This window comes from Anguilla anguilla, chromosome 6 (assembly GCF_013347855.1).
Source record: "Anguilla anguilla isolate fAngAng1 chromosome 6, fAngAng1.pri, whole genome shotgun sequence".
NCBI lineage: Eukaryota > Metazoa > Chordata > Actinopteri > Anguilliformes > Anguillidae > Anguilla > Anguilla anguilla.
Window position 1 is genome coordinate 50,889,350 of NC_049206.1, and position 23,310 is coordinate 50,912,659.

General features: G+C 46.1%; 1 protein-coding gene across 9 annotated transcripts in view; it reads left to right on the top strand.

Annotated features, from left to right (window-relative positions):
* lama2 (laminin, alpha 2) overlaps positions 1 to 23,310 on the top strand; it is a 100,047-nt gene that overhangs the window by 55,742 nt on the left and 20,995 nt on the right. For 5 of the 9 annotated variants that reach the window (XM_035423835.1, XM_035423841.1, XM_035423837.1 and 2 more), the window contains exons 20-40: positions 455 to 561; positions 1,055 to 1,321; positions 3,816 to 3,996; positions 4,415 to 4,551; positions 5,025 to 5,261; positions 7,441 to 7,584; positions 9,364 to 9,540; positions 9,666 to 9,851; positions 10,066 to 10,184; positions 10,612 to 10,729; positions 11,838 to 11,972; positions 13,117 to 13,241; positions 13,342 to 13,428; positions 13,549 to 13,742; positions 15,895 to 16,037; positions 16,967 to 17,065; positions 18,219 to 18,330; positions 20,426 to 20,588; positions 21,220 to 21,430; positions 22,468 to 22,584; positions 23,066 to 23,229. In XM_035423835.1, coding sequence (XP_035279726.1) covers positions 455 to 561; positions 1,055 to 1,321; positions 3,816 to 3,996; positions 4,415 to 4,551; positions 5,025 to 5,261; positions 7,441 to 7,584; positions 9,364 to 9,540; positions 9,666 to 9,851; positions 10,066 to 10,184; positions 10,612 to 10,729; positions 11,838 to 11,972; positions 13,117 to 13,241; positions 13,342 to 13,428; positions 13,549 to 13,742; positions 15,895 to 16,037; positions 16,967 to 17,065; positions 18,219 to 18,330; positions 20,426 to 20,588; positions 21,220 to 21,430; positions 22,468 to 22,584; positions 23,066 to 23,229 — 3,223 coding nt within the window. The remainder of the gene's footprint in view (positions 1 to 454; positions 562 to 1,054; positions 1,322 to 3,815; positions 3,997 to 4,414; positions 4,552 to 5,024; positions 5,262 to 7,440; positions 7,585 to 9,363; positions 9,541 to 9,665; positions 9,852 to 10,065; positions 10,185 to 10,611; positions 10,730 to 11,837; positions 11,973 to 13,116; positions 13,242 to 13,341; positions 13,429 to 13,548; positions 13,743 to 15,894; positions 16,038 to 16,966; positions 17,066 to 18,218; positions 18,331 to 20,425; positions 20,589 to 21,219; positions 21,431 to 22,467; positions 22,585 to 23,065; positions 23,230 to 23,310) is intronic. The other 4 variants (XM_035423840.1, XM_035423842.1, XM_035423844.1 and 1 more) reach the window with 2 other exon arrangements.

A 23,310-nucleotide genomic window follows, 5' to 3' on the forward strand; every position in this document is an offset into this window, starting at 1 on the left:
GAATGATGTGGGTGGGAGTTTAATGTCTTCTGGGCCATTTTTATTCACAGATTCTCATATGGATCAGTCAAAGTTATACAAACAAATATTTGATCTCAAGGTGAAATTAAATGAATTCTTACAGTGCTTAGTTTAGAAAGGCCACTGTGGAGGGTGGGGGGGGGGGGGGGTGGTTGTCACTTTGTCAAAGACTGATCCTAACGCTGGAGTGTTCAATCTATTTTGAACACGCACCCTTATTTGAGAAGACAATGAGAGCACACTGAACAAATTTAAACTTGTCATTTAATGCGCCAGCGTCACAAGATGATTGCTTTCTGTACTCTGGACACGTTAAAGACACCCTGACGTATAGTACAGCACAGAAAAAAACCTACTTTCCTTGTGAGTTAAATCAGCCTTCTGTAATTCCACACTGTGTTGTCACACACACCTCTCTCCTGTGCACCCCCAGCATGCCAGTGTCACAGCAACGGGTCCATTTCGGAGGTGTGCGAGCGGGAGACGGGGCAGTGCCAGTGTCGGCAGCATGTCGTCGGGCGGCGGTGCGACGAGTGCATGGTGGGTACCCAGACAGCGCCCGCATTCCAGCACGCCCTAACCGTGCCACTATGCCAAGGTCAACAATAGGACTGTTTTCACTACCATGCCAGTCTGTCGTGGCACTCTTACTTTATGCATCCCAGTGAGTTTTTTTTCCCCCCCGACATTATTTATTTATTTATGTCATGGAGTTAAACTGGGAAATGCTCAGTAATAAAGATATCAGCAACGCTGTCAACACACCGGGCCAGCATTAGCGACACGGCTAATTTTCATCTGCAGTCTCTTGTCAGGTGAAGGTGAGCAGATATAATGATAAAATTGCAAGTCTAAAATAACATAGCACGATCTAATTTAGGAGGCATTCTGCTAAAGACGAGCAGTTATTCTCAATATGGAGGTTGCCATGTCAAGGATGCTATTCTATCTGGAGAATTCAGTTCAGAGTGCGGTTTCCTGTTTTTTCCCGACGCCACTGACTTCCTGTTCCCCCCGGTGCCGCGTCGCGAAGCCCAACTGCTGGTGGGACGCGGAGCAGCAGGTGTGCATGCCGTGCTCCTGCAGCGCGGTGGGGGCGGTGTCGCAGCGCTGCGACCTGGAGGGCCGCTGCATCTGCAAGCCCGGCTTCGTGGGCCGGCGCTGCGACCTGCGGCAGCAGGGGTTCGAGCGCCGGGAGACGCGCAGGCCCGTCCAGCAGGTGCCCCTGCACCAGGTGCAGCGCTGGGGCTCCAGCAGCAGGACCGGAGGGTGTCCCAGGGGAGCGTACCGCCCCACGGGGGTAAAAACGCCACAGCATGCGTGTGGGACAGAGCGACGAGGCCTGGTGTGACGAGCGACCACGAGCGCAAACTTAACGCACGGCCGTCAGGCGTGGAGTGAGAGCATTTTACTGACCCGCCGTCAAATCGTTTGGCTTGGGATGAGGACTAACTAGTCGACTAAATCGTGTGTACTGTGTGCGTTTGGGTTTTAAATTTGCTTTTTTTTTGTTTTAATTTTGATTTGATTTAATTTCGTGCCTTTTGGACTTGAATATATGAAAATTGTTTACAAGGTGAAAAGGGCAGAACAAAATGGCAGGCAGGTAATTATGTTAAATCCCATGATATTCTTAAATCCATGTGGATTTGAAGTACTGTATTTATCAAGAGGCATTGTTAACCTCTTCATGTTAATGATTATTTAATAGCCCTCTAATCAAGGGGCCCCTTCGTTACATGTCTTTAATGAGTAATGCAGACCATTTCAGTCCCTATTCAAAATGATTATTTCATTAATGTTAATAGAACTGTCATATTCAACTGACTAATGCTAAGCCTGGTCCCAATTTTTTTCCCCCTTTTAACCTGATCATTTTTATTAAATCAAGGTTTTCTTGCATAAATGGTATTAATCACGAGCATACTATGTTATGGGTGAATTGAATTTCACCAGCATGTTTCATGGGCACTTAAATGTTTTTCCAGATAGGTTGGCCATAGCAACCATTTATCAACAGCATTATTATGGCTGTCTGTTGAGCATTTCAAACCTTAAACCAGTTTGAATGTTCTCCCCGTGTCCGTGTGGGTTTCCTCCGGGTACTCCGGTTTCTTTCCACAGTCCAAAGACATGCAGGTAGGCGAACTGGAGACTCTAAATTGCCCATGGGTATGAGTGTGTGAGCGAATGGTGTTTGTGCCCTGTGATAGAATGGCGACCTGTCCAGGGTGTATTCCTGCCTCTCACCCAAAGTACGCTGGGATAGGCCCCAGCACCCCCCACAACACTGACCAGGATGACTGGGCATAGATAGTGGATGGATGGATGGATATGTTGATATGTCATGGCATGTCAATATTCTGATCAGCTATAAAGTTTACAAACCAAGTTAAAGAATTTTAAGAGATATCTAGTTTTGTGGCTTGTGCACATATGCTGTTCTCTAGGCACAGACAGTAATAAAATGTGAGATAAATACTTCCCACAGCTTGAACCTTACAATAACATTCTTCCATAATTAGTTACCACTTATTTCTGTGCTGAAACTTGTTTTTGCTGCAATTGGCGGAAATCACCTAGCGCAAGTTCAGTCTGAGCTTCTGTCACAACTCTGAACTGCCTCTGTCATCTTAATTATAAAACAGGCAAGATGCAATATTGCAGAAAAAGTCCCTCGAAATGAATGTTTTTTTCCTGTTTTTTTAGCTTTTATTTTATATCCAAAAATGTGCCTGTTGCATTTAACTGCTTGCTCGCTAATAGACAGTAACCTATGACAGGAAAATGATTTATAGGACTTTTTTGATCCTCTCGATAAAGAGAAATCGAAAAATGACTGAAGTATCGACGAACAGGAATCCGTGAGTCAACGAAGACGCTAGCGTGGGAGTTTACATCCTCCCTGTGATTCTCGAGACCAGCAAGCAACTTGCCCCACCACCACGCCCATTCCATTCCCGGCTTTGCATTCCCAGTGATGCATCTGTTCGCTCCAAAGACGTCAACTTGCTCACCTAATGGCACACACTGTCACTCCAGATGTAGCTTTGAACAACCAGTTGCCCAATGTTTGGCGTAGACAGAATCGCAGATAGGCGTATCTCAGATCGGTTCTGGCTCGAGACAAATTTCATTGTTCTGGACTAACGCCAAGACAGTCTACGATGTAATGTTAATGGGAGAATAATGCATATTACGGAGGAGTCGCAGCTGGCTTCTTATATAATCAGATTCATATCGGACCATCTGTCTCGGGCTGCTTACTTTCTTGGCCGTTAGTGTTTAAATACACTTTTGTTATTCAGGACAGTACAGAACACAACACCTTTCTGGAAACAAAAATGCAAAAACTTTCAAAACATTTTAAAAGTCATGCATTTTGATATAAAATCCTGAGTAAGGTCAGTGGTATACTGTTTTTTATTACAGGGTGCTTTATTTAGTGATATAGCCTAATTGTAGTAAATTATAAAAAGTAAATATATTTCCTATTGGCTGATACTGATTTTAAAAATTCAACGGATTTTCACATACCATTGTTAAATAAAGGACAAATATCAGTTTCTGAATCTGATCAGCAGTTTTGGAATTGTACCTGTTATTGCCTGTTTGTTTTGTTGTTGCACGCACTTGTTTTTTAAATTTTGGTTGAGACTGTTTGCTATCATTGTTCGGGAAACACGCTGCGCTTGTTTGTTTTTCTTGCTGTGACCAGACCTGCCCAGTGTTCGGGTTACTGACCGGAGAGGCAACGTGTTCAGAGTCTTCATTTCCTTCTCTCTCCATTTCAGCCGTCTACTTATAACATGCAGCCAGCCCGCGGCTGCGTTCCTTGTAACTGTAACTCCTTCGGGTCCAAGTCCTTCGACTGTGACGAGGCGGGTCAGTGCCGATGCCAGCCCGGGGTGACGGGTCAGAAGTGCGACCGTTGCTCGCCCGGGCACTTCAACTTCCAGGAGGGCGGCTGCACACGTAGGCATCGCTGCGCTGCCAGTGCATCCCTTCCGGGGCTCTTATATTTATGCAACAGCATTCAGAGCTTTGGGTACACACCTTTATAAGCGTACATGTACATTTCCGGTGTGTATGCACACATACTCACTCAACCAAGAAGCCATGTGCCCAAACACACAACGGTAAATACACGCATGACTTACTGTGTACTCACAATACACACCAACACACACACACACACACCAAATGCTATGATAAAAAGCTAGCATTACAAAAATGACTAATGTGATGCCTACAGCTAATTTCTGAATGCTATGTGTGCATTCGAAGCGTAACAACAGAGAAAAATGAGTCATGTACTGTACAAGTTTTTTTGATAAGTTGGAGCCTGGCCTGAGTGATCCTCATCCTGAGGCAATCCTCTTCCTCTTTGCAGGTTGTCAGTGCGGCCACGTAGGGAATAACTGTGATTCCAGGACGGGACAGTGCATCTGCCCCCCTAACACAGTAGGGGAGAGATGTGACAAATGCGCCCCCAATTATTGGGGTCATGACATCTTCACAGGCTGCAAGGTGAACCTTGATTCTCTTGTTTCTGTCTTATTTCTCTCTCTCCCTCTCCCTCTCTCCCTCTCTCCTGCTCATGCTATTAAAGGCAAAAATTCATTTGTTAGGAGAAAAAAATCTTCTGTCAATACTTAGAAAGATGGATGAAGGCCATGTTGTCCAAACTTAAGAGGCATTCTGAGACTTGTTTCCCCCCTTGCAGAAATAAATGTTCCTGCTATCAATTTTATTAATTAATCTGAGTCAATATTACATCTCTTTAACATCCTGCATGCAATCCAATTTAATTTTACAAATGCATTGTTCATTTTCTTTGTACTGCTGTCAGCATTCCGCCAGAATGACTTATGCTGCTTAGATTTTTAAAAATGATTTATACAGCAGGCAACTCACTGAAGTGCCTCACAAAGGATTGGTACCTGCAGCCTCCTAGTTGCTAGCCATGTAAGGTGATCCTCTTCTCTTCTTCTCTCCCATAGTCCTGTGACTGTAATGTGGTGGGCTCCCTCACCCTGCAGTGTAACGCAAACACCGGCTGCTGCTTTTGCCGGGAACAGTTCACCAGCGAGAAGTGTGACGAGTGCAAAGTGGGCTTCCGCGATTTCCCACAATGCCTTGCCTGCGGCTGTTCCGTGGCCGGCGCGGCAGCCCAGACCTGTGACGCGGACCGAGGCGTATGTTCCTGCACCGACAGGACAGGGCAGTGCAAGTGCAAGGTACTGTGATGCCAAGCCTGCTGGGATAGCAGACTTCATGTTTTCATGACTCGGCCTGCATGCAACTGTCCAAATGTTTCAAATATTTTCTTCAGCTGATTATATTCATTTCCATATTCGTTTTTGGTCCTCCCATCACTGGGAGGCATCACTCTCTTAGGTCAGGTCTGGTTGTATTCTCATTATTTTACTTCTATGGTGCTATCTACAACAGTTTCTTCATAGCTGTTGATTTCAGACAGTATCTTTGGCGCTATTAGGCTGGAAACATACTTGATTAAAATTAGGTGAACGCGTATGCAAGATTGCTGGCATGCGTATCCTGCGGTCAGAGCATTTTTTGTGCATGTCCTTAAAAATTAATGCTACTCGTCTGCAAGGTGCAATACCCGTGTAAACTGTGGGGGGCAGTATAGATTTTATGCCTAGTGATGTGACAGAGGACAGAACCTAGGAAGGATGGTGGAATCAATTGAAGTGAAGCCCTGATCTGCCCCCTAGTGGGTATGCTTTTTAAACCTCCAGTCAGACGAAAAGTAAGCAGACAAGTATGTAAACAGTGTCACCCAGGACACAACCACTTCACATGCACATAGCGCAAGAAAATTCAAGTATGTTTTCAGCCCTAGGCCTTTGTTCACTATTGGGTTGTAGGATGGAAAAAGTAAGCTTGCTTTGGGGTTGTTGTTCAATGAGTACTCTTACATAAAGGCCAGCCTACTTTCATTTCTTCCATTCACGACAGTCTCGCACACTCTTTCACAACTTCTTGTTTTGACAGCAAGTGCAAACATTTCTTGTCCTTTTGCAGACAGTTCCCAAAAATATGCGCGTTAGCTTAAGACCGCAGCGAAATATCTGTGTTGTGCTGTGGAAGCACCAGATCCCTCGATCCGTCAGCATTCAGACTGATGCATCTGATCTTTGAGTTCATTTGATGGAAGGTGTCAACTTGATTAATGGCTGCTATTATCTGCTATCTAATGACCACTCTTCTAGAACTGCCGGCTCAGGCAGCGGAGGTGGAGGGCAGCAGGAAGGTGCAGCTCACATCGTGGCAGTTTTGGGGGGGGTGGGGGGTGGGGGGGTTAAAGATTTTCGTTTTAAAGCTTATTGCCGCTGCCGTGCAGCAGAAGCCAGGCAGCCCTTCAGCCGCTGGGCTCCCCGGAGCCCTTCGCCTAATTAAACAATTAGAGACCCCGACTCTCTTGGTTTACTGGAACGTATCCGCCGGGTGCTGATTCTCTGCTGAAACCACTGGGGCTTTGTAAATCACTTTTGTTTTTTTGCGAGGTCTTCCGGGCCAAGGTAACGCACAGACTTTTGGGGGGCCAGGGGTGGTAGTGTAACGGCGGTATGGTCACCTTCTCTGTGGCTGCATCTCTTTAATTGGTCTTATTCACCCTTTTATTGACATTACCTGTAAACGTGGCGCTTAACTGAGCGCGTGCGGAGCGCGCTGGGTAACTCGAACAAGCGGTCGACGCTCGCCGCCCGCCGCTCTCCCGATGGCGCTGGCGGCTGAGGCTCGTTCGCGGCCGATGGAAGCCCGAAGGATCGGGAAAAAAAGAAAAAAAAAAACAAAGCCTTCGGCGGGGGCCTGCGTGGGAGGGCGAGGTAGAAATAGAATCGTTGGGCGGCTGCGCGTTAAAAATTATCGCCGTTCGCCTGCTCCCGGACCCGCCACCGCCGTGACATTCTGACAGCCTGTCAAGCGCCAATGCCAACAAGGGATGATGGCTCTCATTAAAGGAAAATAACTTCCACCGGTAAAACGTGCCTTGTGCATGAAACACATCTAAGCTGGAGCTTTACTTTTTATTCACTCCCTCCCTTAAGTTCATAGCCCTAATTGTGATTTCCCTGGAGGTGTTCACTGAGTGATGGTGGAAAACTTGGCTGACCTTCAATAACCTTCAATGCTGGCGTTAATAATCATATCTCAGTTGTGCTTTAGACGTGCGTGTAGGTATATACAGTATGTCTATATAAAATGTTCAGTGTTAAGTCAATGGAAATAGTTAATCTGATCCATCTTGGACTAAATTAGCAGCAGACATTCTGCTGTGGATGCCAGTTTTTCTTAAATGAGTAGTCATTAGCGAGCTTCAATCTTTAAGTAGCCCCACCTGTTAACGAGCTTCCCCCTTCCCCTTTCCCGCCGACGCCCCGCCTCCAGGCCAACACGGAGGGGCTGCTGTGTGACCGCTGCCGGCCCGGAACCTTTGGGCTGAGCGCCAGGAACCCCCAGGGCTGCAGCCAGTGCTACTGCTTCGGCATGTCCAGCAAGTGCACCGAGGCGCAGGGGCTCATCCGAATGTGGGTGAGTGGCAGGGTCACGCCGTGATGTCACACACACACACACACACACACACATACACATACACACACCTCCGTCACCGCGTACAGGGGCTTATTGCCTGTGCGCTATTTTTTTTTTTTTTGTTCTTCCACACGTGAACGGCCTATCCCGGCTACACGATGGTATTTGGCAACCACGTTCAAAAAAATGACCTTCCTCCAGAACGACGGCGCCTCCGCCAGTTCGGCTAGCGCGCTCGGCTATGAGGCACAGATGGAGACCTGTTTTTTGAGCGGAGTCCAATAACCTGTTGTCAGACACGGCTGTGAACCCCACTGCGGAGTCCAACCGTGTTAATAGTTCAATTAGAGATTTAAAGTGCTTAACACCATTGTAAAATGTTAATGTGAACAGGGCTTACCAGAGCGGGTGTATGAGCTCTCCCTCCCCCTGTGGCCTGTCCTAATTAAATTTGTTGAAGTTCCTCCGATTGATTTCTGATTTCTAGATCTGTAATATTGATACTAGCAAACGTAATTATCAATATGGTTAAACTAATATTGCCTTTTTGAAGATTGATATGATTTCTGTTCTGATTATTTTTCAATCCAGGGTCAGTTGCTTGACTTAATCAATCATATAAAAAGAAAGACACTTCCGTGATATAGGCTAAGTGAACCTGTCAAGCCCATGTCCCTGTTAAGCCTGTTCAGAACTGCATTACTCATATTTATAGTATCTCAAAGGTTAAAGTTCATAAAGACATAAAATGAGATGACTCTTTAATACAAATGTCTTGGAATAAACTGAAAATACAGTATATGTAAAAAAAAACAAAAACGTCTAAACTTAGATTTGAGTGGGTTAATAGGCCATACTTCTGCAAATGCGAGGCAACCAAAAATATATATGACAGCATGGCATTTTCTCTGTTCTCCTTCTATTTGGGAAGAACCACCTACCACTTCATTTTATTTCCTAATAAAATGATATGCTGTGTAAACCTGCGTACACCTGCAAACAAAAACCACTGGGGTACCGGAGCTTACAGCCAGCCAGACAGGGATGTTTCATTGTTTGTTTTTAATAAGGATTTCTTGGCGCGAGCAAAATCCTGATAAACCGTCATGGTGTCCATGGAGACGGAGACCAGGAACACCATAACAGGACACTTTCATATAAATGGAAACGACAAACAAATTAAATGTCGAATGCAGCTCAAAAGTTAATCTAAGTTTTGTTTGCTTTAAGAAAAAGCCAGTTTAAAGCCGCAGACTTTATTTATTGCAATGTGCAGGATTTTCTGTAAGTCAGTGAGTCGTGAGATTACATGCAGAGGGAGGGGACAGCGCAGCGGGTCCTTAAAGTGCTGTTTAATTCTCCACCTTTCACTGTCTGTGTATGTGGGACTCAGGGGGTCAGTCGGTGAAAAAAAAATTCTATGCCTTTCAAGCAGTAAATAGGCAACTAATGGTGTTCTTTGAAATGTCAGGGGTGGCCAATTGGTGTGTGCTTTGATATTTTAATGATTTTACGTCATGTACATGTGTATGTCATTGTAAGTTAAATACTTTACCTCATCCACTTTAGCCCTTTGAAGTTATTATTACTGCTTACTTTTTAGTTTATGAGGGGACATAAGCTTGTCACATTACTGCATGTGGCCAGAAAGTATGTCTGAAAAGCCACACACACTTGTGTGTAGTTTTGGTTATTCTGGCTGTGGCAGACATTTTGGTTTAATGACCTAGTTTTCTCAGTGTGTGTTCTTTTCTTGACCGTACCTTTTGCTGTGTACAGCTTACTCTGAAACCTGAGCAGACCGTGCTGCCGCTAGTGGACAAGGCCAACCAACGAACGACCACACACGGGGTCGCCTTCCAGCACCCGGAGATAATCGCAAACGCTGACCTGGTGACCCGGGACCTGACCGAACCTTACTATTGGAGGCTACCCGAGCAGTTCCAAGGATCTATGGTAATTCCACCTTACTGCACTTTAATCAGACACGTTCTGTTTTGGAAAGGGTATTGCATCTAACAAAACTGAAAGAGAGCATTCCAATAGTTTTGCGCATGACGCCTTCTTCAATCCCTCTCCAGATAACTGCGTATGGCGGCAAGCTCAAGTATGCCATATACTACGAGGCTCGGGATGAAACGGGTCGAACCTCCTACGAACCCCAGGTGATCATTAGAGGCGGTCCCAGGAAGGACAAGGTGATGACGCGGGACATGCCTGGCCTCCAGATTGGTCAGCTGACCCGTCACGAGATTGACATGACAGAGGTGAGCATTTTTAGTTCACTCTAGTAATTAGATATAACACAAATAAGAATGTATTACACCATTACTATGTTGGACAATGTATTCATTGAGCTGAAGATAAATATACTTAATCTCTGTTTTATATTTGCGTTTTTGGACCAATGTATTATTACTGCAATGCCGTTTACATGGTTAGAAGTAAAAGAATAACCGTAATATCGATGACTTTATTCAGCACGATTGGAAGCTCAGCGACAACAGGGTCATGAGCCGTGAAGACTTCATGGATATCCTGTTCCACATCGATTACATCCTCATCAAGGCCTCGCATGGAAACCTAATGAGACACAGCAGGTAACCTTGCCCCTCTGTGGGGACCAAAGTTAACACACCATCCTGAGACTCATTTCATTGCTTTCTCGTCATTATCTCAGTGTTAAACAAAATGTCAGACGGTTTGCAATCTGTCTCTAAAAATTCCCTCTCTCCAAATGAAATGTCTTGTATTGTGCATACTCAATACTCTATAAGTCAAACGGGAGACATAAAAAAATTATAATAATAATTGGCTAAGGTCAATTAATTCTTGCACAGCAGCAGTGCTATATAGATATTTTATATAGTACTTAAATAACCTGACATATGTATATGGACATTTTGCAACATAGAACCTAAATCATTACCTGCAAATACAATGAGGGACCCTTCTACTACTTCAATTTGTAGGCTATGTGCGGAACATGGCATTCTTACATTCGGTTCTCTTCTCAATTAAACGCAGGATCTCTGAGATTTCCCTGGAGGTTGCCGAGGAGGGGAGGCCGTCGGTGGAGAGCGAGCGAGCCCACCAGATTGAGAAGTGCGACTGCCCCTCGGGTTACTCTGGGCTGTCCTGTGAGGTGCTTGCCAACGTCAGCTCTTTCCTTAACAAATCACATTCCTGACCCAGCGGCCAATAAGGAACTCCTAATAGGTTGGCAGGGAACCCGGCTTTAAATTAATAAAGGTCCTGAGCCTGTTTTTCATGATTAACAATTAGCGTGCTCGCCAATATAAGCAAAGACGCCCCCTTAGCAGTTTAATCCTTTTTACCTAATTGTGTCTCATGTGACCTAGAATGCCCTTTCATGTGCACTTCGCATTATAGTTATAACTAAAGGGTTGGCTCGCACAAAAACATTTTCATTACAACAAAATATCTTTACATAAAAATAGCAGTTTTGCCATTATAAAAATTATTTATGGTGATGTGCATTCTGGCAGAGCTGTCATAGTAAGTCCATTCAAGTAAGTGCTTAAGGGTGAATTTGATCTAGGCTGTACACGGTAACTGTACAGAAAAATATCTAACAAGTTTAAGATAATTCTAATTAAGATAATTACCAAATAAAGGTCTCCACCATCCCTGTTTTGGCAGCCACCACTGCCCTGAACACCTGAATATTGATCAGATGTTCTATTCACGACAAATCCTTCTCAATTGTCTTGATAAATTTATGTAACCCAGATGATGTTTTTGCAAATACAATGGCCTGTCTGTTAGATTATACTGTAAATTATACAAATTATACACGGTACATCTTTTCATAAATTATCAGGCCTTCTGTGAGGTTCCCCAAGTTCTTTTTTTTTTTTTTACAGCTTTAATAAACTAATAAACTCAGTGAATCTTTAATGAACTCTTGTTGTGCAATTATGACTCACAAACAACAAAAAAATAAAAAAACCTGTTATTGATGTACCCGATCAAGAGCGAGGACTTCTCGATAGAGGCTATAAGCAAACGAGGCAGATGGGATTTATTTTAAGCCGCCGCATAGTTAATAAAGTATTTTTAAACAAGTGCTTAACATGTTTGCCGTGAGCAGATGGCGCCTCAAATTGACCCTATTAATTGTGAACGTGCGTTGCGTCAGCGTGCCGGCAGAGCCCGGTTCTCCGGTGGCCGCGGGGTAACGGTGTGTGTGTGTGTGTGTGTGTGTGTGTGTGTGTGCTGGCCTCCGGCAGGAGTGCGCGGCTGGCTTCTACCGACAGTTGGCCCGCGCCGGCGCCTCGGCCTCCAGGGCGGGCATCGGGAGCTGCGTGGAGTGCCAGTGCAGCGGGCACAGCGACACTTGCGACCCCGAAACGTCCGTCTGCCAGGTGAGCGCTCTACGGTATCCCCGCGACCCCAGGACGGCCGGTGGCACGCTGCCCGTTCGGCGGCGCCCGCCCGGCGCGACCCCACGCCTCTGTCTGGATGGTAAATTAGAGCAGGCGAAAAAGAGATATTTTCCAAATTACTTTCTGCCGTTTTTTTTTTTCTCTATTTAATTAAAAAACTCACCTATTGCACTGCTGTGCTCCATCCTCATTGTCACTACCAACACTGGGGTTCAAGTGTGGTCCTTAAAACAACAAAAAAAAATCCCATCGGGCTGGTGTAAAATAGCCATTTTGTGATGTGGCCTATTCTTAGATGAAAGTCATGTACTCTGCTGTTAACTGTCCTGTCCCTTTAGATGGTTTTAGAGAGGGGGAATGACTTTCTGCTGGAGCCATTGCTCTCAAGCGCCCGAGCCTGTGAATTTTAACGCGGCAGAAGTACACATCGCCGGCCAGTTTTTTGTTTTCCCATTAAACACTGGGGCCTTTCCGCTTCTTCGCAGCGGGCAGATCAAACAGCTCCGTCAAGTATCTGTCAGCCCTCCTTCCCTCGCGAACCCGCAGAAAAGCTTTTCCAGCATCCCCCCCTTCGCCGCTTCTCCGGGTTTGAAATTCAGCGACCGAACCAATCTGAAGTTAATTTGCATTCGTGCTAATAACGATATCATTTGCATTTCATGGAGCCTGCAAATTGAAAATGTTAAATGAATGTATACAGGGCAATTTAGATAATTGAGGTACACAAGAAGTTAATGAAAGTCTTGGAAACGCTCTGGCTCAGTAACCTGGGACTCGCGTGGACTGATTAGAGTCCTCACTCAGCGGTGACACTTCGTCACCGCGAAAGAAGGCTAAAAGGAGGAAAGCGGGGAGGAGGCCGAGGCCCAGGCTGCGGCTGAGTCCTCTGTGTCGCGGGCCCGAGGCCTGGCGCCGCCTCTCGGCTGTCTCTTCTCCCCGCTTTGTTCGCCCGTACCGCGAGCGGCCCTCTCGGCGCTACGCGTAGCCGCGCTGTCAGCGGAGAGCTGACGGCCTTGATAGATTCGGCGGCGGGTCGTTCGCGGCGTTCTCCGAACTCCTGTCGGCTCGATGGCCGTCACAGCGCCGTTTCAGCCTGTCTCCCCCCCCCCACCCCCCCCCACAGAACTGCCAGCACAACACCGTAGGGGACAGGTGCGAACGCTGCGCCCCGGGGTTCTACGGCGTGGTTCGCGGGTTCCCCCAGGACTGCCGCCCCTGCGCCTGCCCCCTCGCCAACCCGGAAAACAAGTAAGCACCACCCCTCCCACACCAGCCCCGCCCTGGACTGTGTCAGCATTCACCTGAGCGCGTCTGTACGCTGGTACACTGACTACTCGTGCTTTCCTAGTTTCAGTCCCACCTGTGTCACGGAGGGATTCAACGACTACCGCTGCACCGCTTGTCCTGAGGGTTACGAGGGAAAGTACTGCGAGCGGTAAGGCACCAGCCCTCATCCCCGCGTCCTAGTCGCGCACGTTTCCTGGCGGGTTTAAGCGAATGGCAGTTTAAAAAAAAAAAAAAAACCATGACCTCCGCTACGTCCTCGCTCCCCTAGGTGTGCGAGCGGTTACCACGGCGACCCCCAGGCCTCCGGTGGAAGGTGCGAGGAGTGTAAGTGCGACCCCGTGGGGGCGCTGCCCCGCCCCTGCCACCCCCGGACCGGGCAGTGCCAGTGCAGAAGCGGGGCCACCGGCTTGGCGTGTGACAAGTGCATGGAGCGGCATGTGTGTGGGCCCACAGGGATTGTGTGTACGTACGCTAATCTCATTAACACACCACTTTGGAGTAGTATGAGGAGGTGATCATTTCAGTCTGTATAAAAGAACCCTTACACTATTGTGATGAGCTATTTCAGTCTGTATAAAAGAACCCTTATACTATAGTGATGACTACTTGTGATGAGCCATCATGTTGACCTTAAGGGGTACTCTAGACCAGATCTACTAAAGGTTGTAGCATGTGCAGATGGTGTTAGCAACAGTACAATCAATATTGCTCATGATTTCATTGGTCAAGACTTTGCTTTGTGTACACAAAAACCTGAAGGTGCTAAAACCTTTGTTAAATGTGGCCTTTAGAGGTATAGCCATTATTTTATTTAATGCCATTGTGAATGGAGAGTATAGATAACAGGTTTGTCTAGACAGGGGAATCAGTATAGTTAACAAGTAATTAATTTAGAGCTTTACTGTGTCAACTAATCTAACGGCATACAGCTTGCTTTACGTAGCCTGAATTCTTCAAAAGATGTGTATTTCTAACATCTGAAGGTAAGTCAACTTGTGCAAGATGTGTGAATTGAAAATTAATATCCACTTTCTTGAGATTTTATATAATAATGTTGCAATAAGCATGTGAGATCAGAGGTTCCCAAAATGTCAGAACCCGCAACTTAGATAATGAGCAATTATGACTCACTCTTTATTAAAAATGAATAAAAAAAACAGTGCTTAATTTGACTCGAACGAATTTGAATGCGAGGCGCAATATAAAGTAGCTTGTTTTTTTATGTGGAACACTGCCATCCATTTGTCAACCCATCCCACGATCCACATTTTGGGAACCGCAGTGTCAGAGGTCCTTGGCTCGCAAAGATGGCGGTCGCACGCCGAAACGCGCGTCGACTGTATCTTTCCAAGCAAAGGTGAACGTGCAATCCGTGACTGCGCTGGCAAGCGGGCGATTTGTCCCCTTGTGGTCAGCAGCGTGAGTAGGCAGCTAGTTCCGGGAGTGTGAAGGCGGGCTTCTGCTGCACGTTGCCCGCGTGTCTGGAATCGTGCTTTCTTCTAGCAACTTCTCTCGCTTGTTCTTAATGATGGAGCAACACTTTGCTATGACTAAGCCGGCAGCCCTCAAACTTTTGAATTGTGTAGGTTGCTGAAGCATGAATCTTTTTTCTTTGCAGTTCATTGATTCAACTCCGTAACATTGAGACAATGTTTTTTTTATTTTTCTTGATGTCTTCTACTAATTTAATGTTTACTAATGGGAAGTACCGTGTACATTCAGGAGAACCTACGCAAGATTTATTTATTGTTGTGTTTTGCCTCTCCATTGCCCGTAGCATGTCGGACACTTATAATGGGCTGCCAAAAGCTGTTTCACAGTCTGTGCTAAATTTCACGCTTGAAATCACACTCTCCCAGTGCTGCTCCTATTTAATCTCAAACAACCGAAGAACTCAGGGATTCTCCAAAGCTTAAAAAAGTGGAGAATTGTTACCTTGAATTGTTTCGAGCGAGATTTGTTTCCCTTTGAGGGAGCAGTGGTGTGCGGTAAATTGGATGAAGCTAAACGGTGTGAAAAAGTGAGCTCGGGGAAATATGTTCTGGCATATTCCACATATTAAAAAAAATAGAAATCCTCTCTGAGGCTGTGCCCATCACTCCCCCTCCCCCCACTCCACACACACACACACACACACACATGCACACACACACCAGCCGCTGGGTTGCCAAGCAACAAGCTGTTGTCATCCTCTGGGGCACCTCATGTCACACCCACAACCTTAGCGAGAACCACAGGCGAAGTTCTCCACAAGAAGGTGGGGTCCCAGGGGGCTTCATGAAAGACAGCCTTAAAGTTTAGCTCATTAGTTTGGCTGATCTGTTATTTGACACTGATAGCTGTTGCAGCGGGAGATGTTGGGGTTTTCCCTAATGGTTTTTTATTGGAGTAATGTAAGAACACACTCCTACTGGATGACACTAACTTGAATTTCTGTGTGTCTGTGTTTGTGTGGTTGTTTCTGGGTGTACTTGGGTGTGTGTGTGTGTGTGTGTGTGTTATGGGGTTGGGTGATGTGGTGTTTTGGGCGTATGTGCGCCTGATTGATGTGTATGTGTTGTACGTGTGTGTGTGTGTGCGTGTGTGTATTTGTGTGTCTGTATGGGTGAGTTAGCATGCGATGATGATTGCAGCGGACTCCTCATCAGCGACATGGACGGGCTGCATCGCCTCATTTCCAGTGTCAACCTCACTGGTCCGCTGCCACCGCCCTACAAAGTGCTCTACAGGTTCGAGAACATGACAGAGGAGCTCAAGGTGAATCTGCGCTCTTGCTCACTGCAAAAGACATTCCTTTTTTACTCTCATACCTGAACTCATCATACTGGAAAGCCGCATTATCAATATTTTCTCTTTCTTTCTTTCTTTCTTCCTTTCTTACTATCTATATTTATTTGTAAGTATAAATCATAAAATGGAATGTGTTCTTATTGGTGTTATAATTTTATTAGTGTTTCTATAGAGAGAGACATATATCTCCTATATCTTTTGAGATCTGTTGGCCATATGGACCAACTGCAAGTCTCCAGTCTCCAGAGGGACATGAAACGCTTTTCCCTCCTGCCATCGGAGATGTCTGGCATCCCTCAAATGATCGCTCCTCTCCGCTCAGAGCTTCAAGCGCCTCGAGAGGGAGAACAAAAAATACGAAATGGCGCAACCTGCTCGCCGGCATTGAGCACGCGGCATTAAAAAAAAAACGTCCTCTTCGGAACGATCACAAGAGCGCGTTACTCACATCCTTGAGAGAGAGAGAGAGGGAGATAGGGAGATAGGGAGATAGCGGGGGGAGATTAGCCACAACAAAGATGCAGATTATCGGCCGAGGGGCTCTCCGGGTGGAATGGAGACATCAGTTGATTGCTTCCTTCATGTAGAAAGGTGGATCCGCGGCTCGGTCGGGGGAAGGGGGGGGGGCTCAGGTGGCCGCGCGGGGGGAATATTTGCCCTTTTCCGGCCGCCCGTGCTCACGGGTGTGTGAAAGCGCTTCTGGCAGGAGCTCCGCTGGCTTTACGGTGATGAATGGGGGCCGCGGCAGAGAGTTAAGTACGGCGAAACGCGCCGCTCTCGTCCCGCGGCTCTCCCCCCCTCCCCCGTCCCCCGTCCCCCGGCCCCTGCCCCCCCGCCCCGCGTGCGTGGGCTACTCTCGCCGAGGTGACACGCTTTCCTCTGTCTCCCTGTCGCAGCATCTGCTCTCCCCTCAGAGGGCGCCAGAGAGGCTGGCGCAGTTGGCGGACAGCAACCTGGCCAGCCTGGTGACGGAGATGGACGAGCTGCTGAGTCGGGTAGGTCGCCGCCCCGGGGCCCACTGTCCAGGGGCCCGCCGATTCTGGCCCGCCTTCGCCCCCCCAATCATCACCCTGAGGTCGCCGCGAAGTCGGCTCAATCTCTTAGGGACAGTTATTTATGCTGCCACTCAAGTTAAGCGCCCATGATTATGCTACATACTCATTTTTGTTTCCCAGGTTGTTCCGTGCTGTACGTAAGGGCATTCTACACATTCCCTGACCTTAATAAACATGGTCTATAGCTTGGCTACGTTGCTATGAAGGAAGATGCTGGCAGCCATGGTAACGCCCTCACAGAGTTGCTTGGGCTAAGCGAGGCTCTGAGTCTGTTCTTGGCTAAGTTGCCCTTGACCCATGCATTGTGTATAGAAATGTATGCCGTTAGCTATAAATACTTGTATGAAATACATCATTCATACAATACAGTGTTAATATTAAGTAATTAAGTAATTCATGGAGTAATTAAGAATTTACTATAGGTTTCATTGTATATATATATATATATATATATATATATATATATTCCTCGGTCATTAATGTGTTAGCCAGTGTGGGAGGACCACAATGAGCTAGACTCGCCTACATGCATATGAGTTAGTCTGCGCCTACATTCTTCGCCTTAACGGTTTGTAGTGTGCCCTTGAGCAAAAGCAAACTTGTTTATAAATTGAATCACAGATTTTGGTAAGACTTCAAACACCAGCCGAATTTAAGTTTCCTCTGTAAAAATTACAGTTTATTCAGCTTGAGTCCTAAAACAGTAAGCATGCTTATGGTGCCTACAACTGTTTATAACCATAATATTTCATAAACAAATACATGGACTATGTGCAATAATGATGGCCATATTTATGAATTGTATCTAAATCATCAACTTTCTTTTTATTGAAATGCAATATTTTATTGGTCACACACAGACTGGAGATGGACTTAGGTCCATCATAAACAGATATATAAATACATAAAATAATGCATTAAAAAATGGTTTACTGTTATGTCAATTCATTTTCAGAATTCAAACCTGAACTTAGATCGCTGGAGGTTTTGCTCACGAATTGAGATTTAGCTTGATTATTTAGCGGTTCTGGGCTGTATTTCCCAGGCGTCAATGGACTTCAATCCAGAAGATTGATTGTGTTTGTTCTCGTAGGCAACCAAAGTATCGGCAGATGGCGAGCAAACAGACGCGGACGCCGACAGGATCCACAAAAGGGCTGAAGACTTAGAAATGTTTGCCAAGGATACGCTGCTGGCTGTGGAAGGTACACAAGACCAGGTCTATCATATACACAAACTGCTACCATTCCGGCTCTGGAAACAAAAGACCAGGTCTATCATATACACAAACTGCTACCATTCCGGCTCTGGAAACAAAAGACCAGGTCTATCATATACACAAACAGCTACCATTCTGGCTTTGGAAACAAAAGACCAGGTCTATCATATACACAAACTGCTGCCATTCTGGCTCTGGAAACACAAGACCGGGTCTATCATATACACAAACTGCTACCATTCCGGCTCTGGAAACACAAGACCAGGTCTATCATATACACAAACTGCTACTATTCAAGACTCTGGAAGCTTTTATAAAAACTGTCCCAGGGTGCTATATATACTAGTGTGTTTAACAGATTTCATGTATTCAGTGAGAATTCATGGCAGCTTTAGGCATATGTTGCCTTTGTGGACCACTGTACCAGCCATTTGAAGGAGATGGGGTTATGAATATAAAGATTCCTGCTGTGTCTTCTGCTCTGTGATTAGTGGTCTTGCTCTGTGACTTTGGTGCCTTTGTTTTAAATTGGGAGATGATTCTGTTAATAAAGGCCCCCTGCGGGGTAGTGTCAGGGCCTAATTAAAAGGGACGGGTCCGTTGAAGGTAGCGTAGTAACGGTCGGCTGGCGCATCGTTTGGGCTTTACCGCGAGCAGCGGCGATGACTGACGGCACAGGCCCCGCCCCCGAGGCTGGCGGAGTGGATCGGGCTCTGCTGAGGAACCGCTCTAGAACCGCTAGACTCACTAAAGTTCAGAAAAGCACAAGGAAATGGATGGAAAGCAAATGACAGGCCTTTGCATCTTTCATCAGATAAGATTTCGTCCTAATTGACAGGTTAACAGATTCCAACCTGAAATATTCCAATGCAACCATTCCTCTTGAGTACATTAAAACTTGAAAGGGTAAATTTTATGGGTTTGCGTAACAATTTGTGGGGTGGGCCGCCAGCTTGTGATTCATTCTTTCATGTTTACAGTATGTGAGAACTGTTGGGTCTGTATTTGAACGCTGTTCATGGTCGTGGAATTGAAAACCAGCCAAAATACCATGGCTAATCAACCATAAAGTGTTTAATTGCATTTGGAACAGAGTATGCAATTATTTAGGTCTCAGCTACTTTTAGTTAGTAATATATGTATGTATACACACACACATACACACACTCACACACACACACAGACTGTGTGTATATATATTTAAGTTATGTCTGAACTTCTCAGAAATTAAGAAAATCTGCTTCGTTCTGATTTCAATTTGACGGTTTGTTTAAATGAACATGCTTATGAGCTGATTAGGTTTTGATTTCAAAGAGCAAATTAATTTGATTACAGTGCATCGGGCTGCCGGGTAGAATTAGAATTTCTTTGAGTCGACCCTAAAGGAAGCTCGGGAATCGAATAGGAAATTGAAAGGCGCCTTTATTTCGCTTGTGTTGGTTCCCTGCTTTGTTCCGTTCCTCTTTGAGCTCATCTAATCGCCAATCGGCACTTCTGTCGCCAGTCCTCTGTACGAAATTCCACACAGAGCCGGGCTTCGGGAGCAGGGAACGACTGTATCGGAAATGACGGAACGTCCTCCGTACTTGGCAGTTAATTGGCCCCTTGGACAGGTTGGCAGGTCAGAGATCACAGCGAAATGAGTACGCCTCTCTCTACATGAGTCTAGAGTGCAGAAACATGTGTACGGCTTTCAGCTTCTGCCTGTGCTACATGTATAAAGTGCTTTTTATTAAAAAAAAAAAACAAGAAAAGAAACTGACCGCAGTCACATCATTTTCTTCACTGCCAAACCCCTTGATGGGTGAGAAAGTGTCCTTTACTGAGATCTCCCTGACAAGGCTTCAGAGAGATTCATCAAGCACTCCTCAAAAAGGACAGTTTGTTCTGCGGCCTCTCGCTGCTACACCGCGGTCTCGTGGCCCCTGTGTGACAGTCGAGGGCAATAATGTGGCAGGCGGACTGACCCCTTCGGCCCCGAGTGCCACTCTCAGCCGCGCTGACGCGCTATCCCGCGCGGCGTGGCCGACGGCCGCCCCTGCTCACGCTGGTGTTTTCGCGCTCCCCCCCCCTCCCCCCAGCTCTGAGGAACAAGGCCCAGCTTCTGAACAAGACCCTGGGCACGCGACCCGGCGAGCCGGAGAAGAGCCTCAACGAAATGCACCGGCACATCGACGCCATGCTCGCCGAGCTCCGCAAGCGCCAGCTGGGGGGGAAGAAGCCGATCGCCGAGGAAGAGCTCGGGTAGGGCGCACGCGGCTTTTATCACCAGGCTGCGACCGCTGTGGCAAAACAGGAAATGTGTTGTAATATCGTGGGTCTGCGTCAGAAACATCACCTCCGGCCATATTACATACACGGACGGCCTAATCTTTTTAACTCTATGGTAGTTCATTTTTAGGAGAAATATGAAGTTCAAAATTAATGTTGGTGTGCTCCTTAATGTGTCTGGGTGAAGCATTTACAATTTAAAGGCTCCCTGTGACAGTGTCTGCCTATTTTTTTTCACCACACAGAATCATTTTTGTGGTTGAGCGAATCCAGACAAAATGAAGGAAGTTTTCTTTTCATATGTAAAATCTTAATGAACTAATTAAAAGTTGCCTGAGGTGGGTGAGAACGATATTATTCTTTCTCATCAAATTAGTTAGGTAATGCATTCCCTTTATAGACCATTCCTGCACTGGTACGAGAATAAACGGGGCCATCTAGTGGCCGTTTCCAACAAACATTTTTTAAAGAGGGGAAGCAAGCAGGTTTTGGACCCAGTGCATGTCCTTCATCTAGTTTACACAATTAGCCATTAATACACAGAGGAATTAGTCCTCCTTTGACACAAATACGAAGGCACTGACTGGCCTGCTTTTTTGTTTAGCGCTGCGGACGCCCTTTACCAAAAAGTGAAGCGCCAGTTCGGAGACCCACACCAGGCCACGGAGGACCTGAAGAAGGAGGTGACCGGCAAGATGGCCGACCACAAGAACAAGCTGGAGGACGTGGAAGCCCTGCTGAAAGAGGCGCAGGAGAAGATCAGGGAGGCCAACTTCTTATCGACGGTCAACCATCACAACGTGTCCAACCTTGAGGTCAGGACTCAGCGAGATATGCATCTTAAAGGCTAGGGAACGCAATGGAGAGCTCGCGTTAGACTCTGGGGTCAGGGGCCTGCTGTACATCTCTGACACAACACAGAGAATGGATTCTTTATGAATGAATGAATGAATGAATGAATGAATATGGTTTATTTCGGTCACACATTATAAGGAACACAATTTGACAAGTTGTGTGGATATGCAACAGACAATACATCATCATGCATGCTTACACTAATCCATTTCACGCAATAAAATTCACACAATCAATGACCGAAAAAGGAATAGGCTGAAGCCAAAGGCTTATTATTGCCTATCCTATACAATCCATAATATAACCCAGAATATCAGTAGTACAAAAAAAATTGTAATTATTTTACATATTAAGGCTTTTTTGAAACTCAACAGAGATCTACACAATTTCAACTTATCTCTAAGATTCTTTAGGCTGGGGATCTAAATGCTTTGCAACTTATATTAATACTGGCTGTGTCAAGCCTTTAGATGTAGCCACTGTTACTTGTTGAGTACATTTTACACTGCTCTTTATGTCATAGTACTACAACAACATTGAAATAGCTGATTTTGTTATTGTTTTCAATGTAACATATTTATGTGGCTCAGTTAAATGAAAACAAGAAATGTAATTAATGGAAAAGGTACTGCGCGCATTGGTTGCGGTAAAGGAAAAACTCAATCATTCTCACGCGTACGTGATTAAATAGTTGTTGGCCACAACGTAAGCCATGTGCATAATTAAAAGCAATCGTTTGCTGTGATATTTTAATGGAAAGGTAGCTAATGAACTTGCTATTGTTTGCAATGTTTGTTTCGTGGCTAGTGGAGGGTTTCAAATGAAATGGAAAGAGATGGAGCTATAGAGTAGAATAGAATATAGAATATTGAATTATCTATATTGGACATTAAATGCGAAAACAAACAGGTCTATAAGCTGGTCTTGTGCAGTGACAGTAGTCCGGATTATTGCTGAAGTGTTGGCAGGGATAATGCTGTTTTGTCACCACTCTCAGAGGAAGAGGGACGGCATGAAGAAAGGAAAGAAGGCGACGGAAGGAATCCTCGCAGACGGAGAGCGCATCCTCGATGAAGCCAACGTCCTCTCGGCCGGCATTAAACAGGAGCTGGAGGTAAGACCAATGCCGGGGCTGCCCGACCCTGTTCCTGGAGGTTTGCCGTCCTGTAGGTTTTCACTCCAACCCTAACAAAGCACACCTCATTCAACAGCTAGAGCAGGGCTGCCCAACCCTGTTCGTGGAGATCTACCATCCTTTAGGTTTTCACCCAGACCCTAACAAAGCACACCTCATTCAACAGCTAGAGCAGGGCTACCCAACCCTGTTCCTGGAGTTCTACACTCCTGTATGGTTTCACTCTTGAATGAGGTGTTCTTTGTTTTCAACCCAACCCTCATTCAACAGCTAGAGATCTCATTGAGCTGCTAATTAGTCGAATCTGGTGTGCTAAATTAGGGTTGAAATGAAAACCTACAGGAAGTTTGGTCTCCAGGAACAGGGCAGCCTTGCTCTACAGAATCTGTTCAGGTTCATCTTGGCTCTTCCCGGTGAGCGTCAAACACGGCCTCTTAACGAAGGGAGCCTCTTTGCGCAGGACCTGGAGAACATGGAGCAGCAGTTGACCCCTCTGCACGGTCAGCTGGACTATAAGGTCAGCCGGCTGTCCGAAGGCCTCGGCGAGAAGACCCTCCCGGATCTGCTGCGGAGAGCCGAGAACCACGCCGCAGAGCTCAACGAGTCCTCCGGCATCCTGGACAGGTAGGCCAGGGCTGGAAATGGCCTGATCGCCCCCTTGTGGAATGTATGAGACTTTCCTTTGATTAACCTACAAGGGGATGC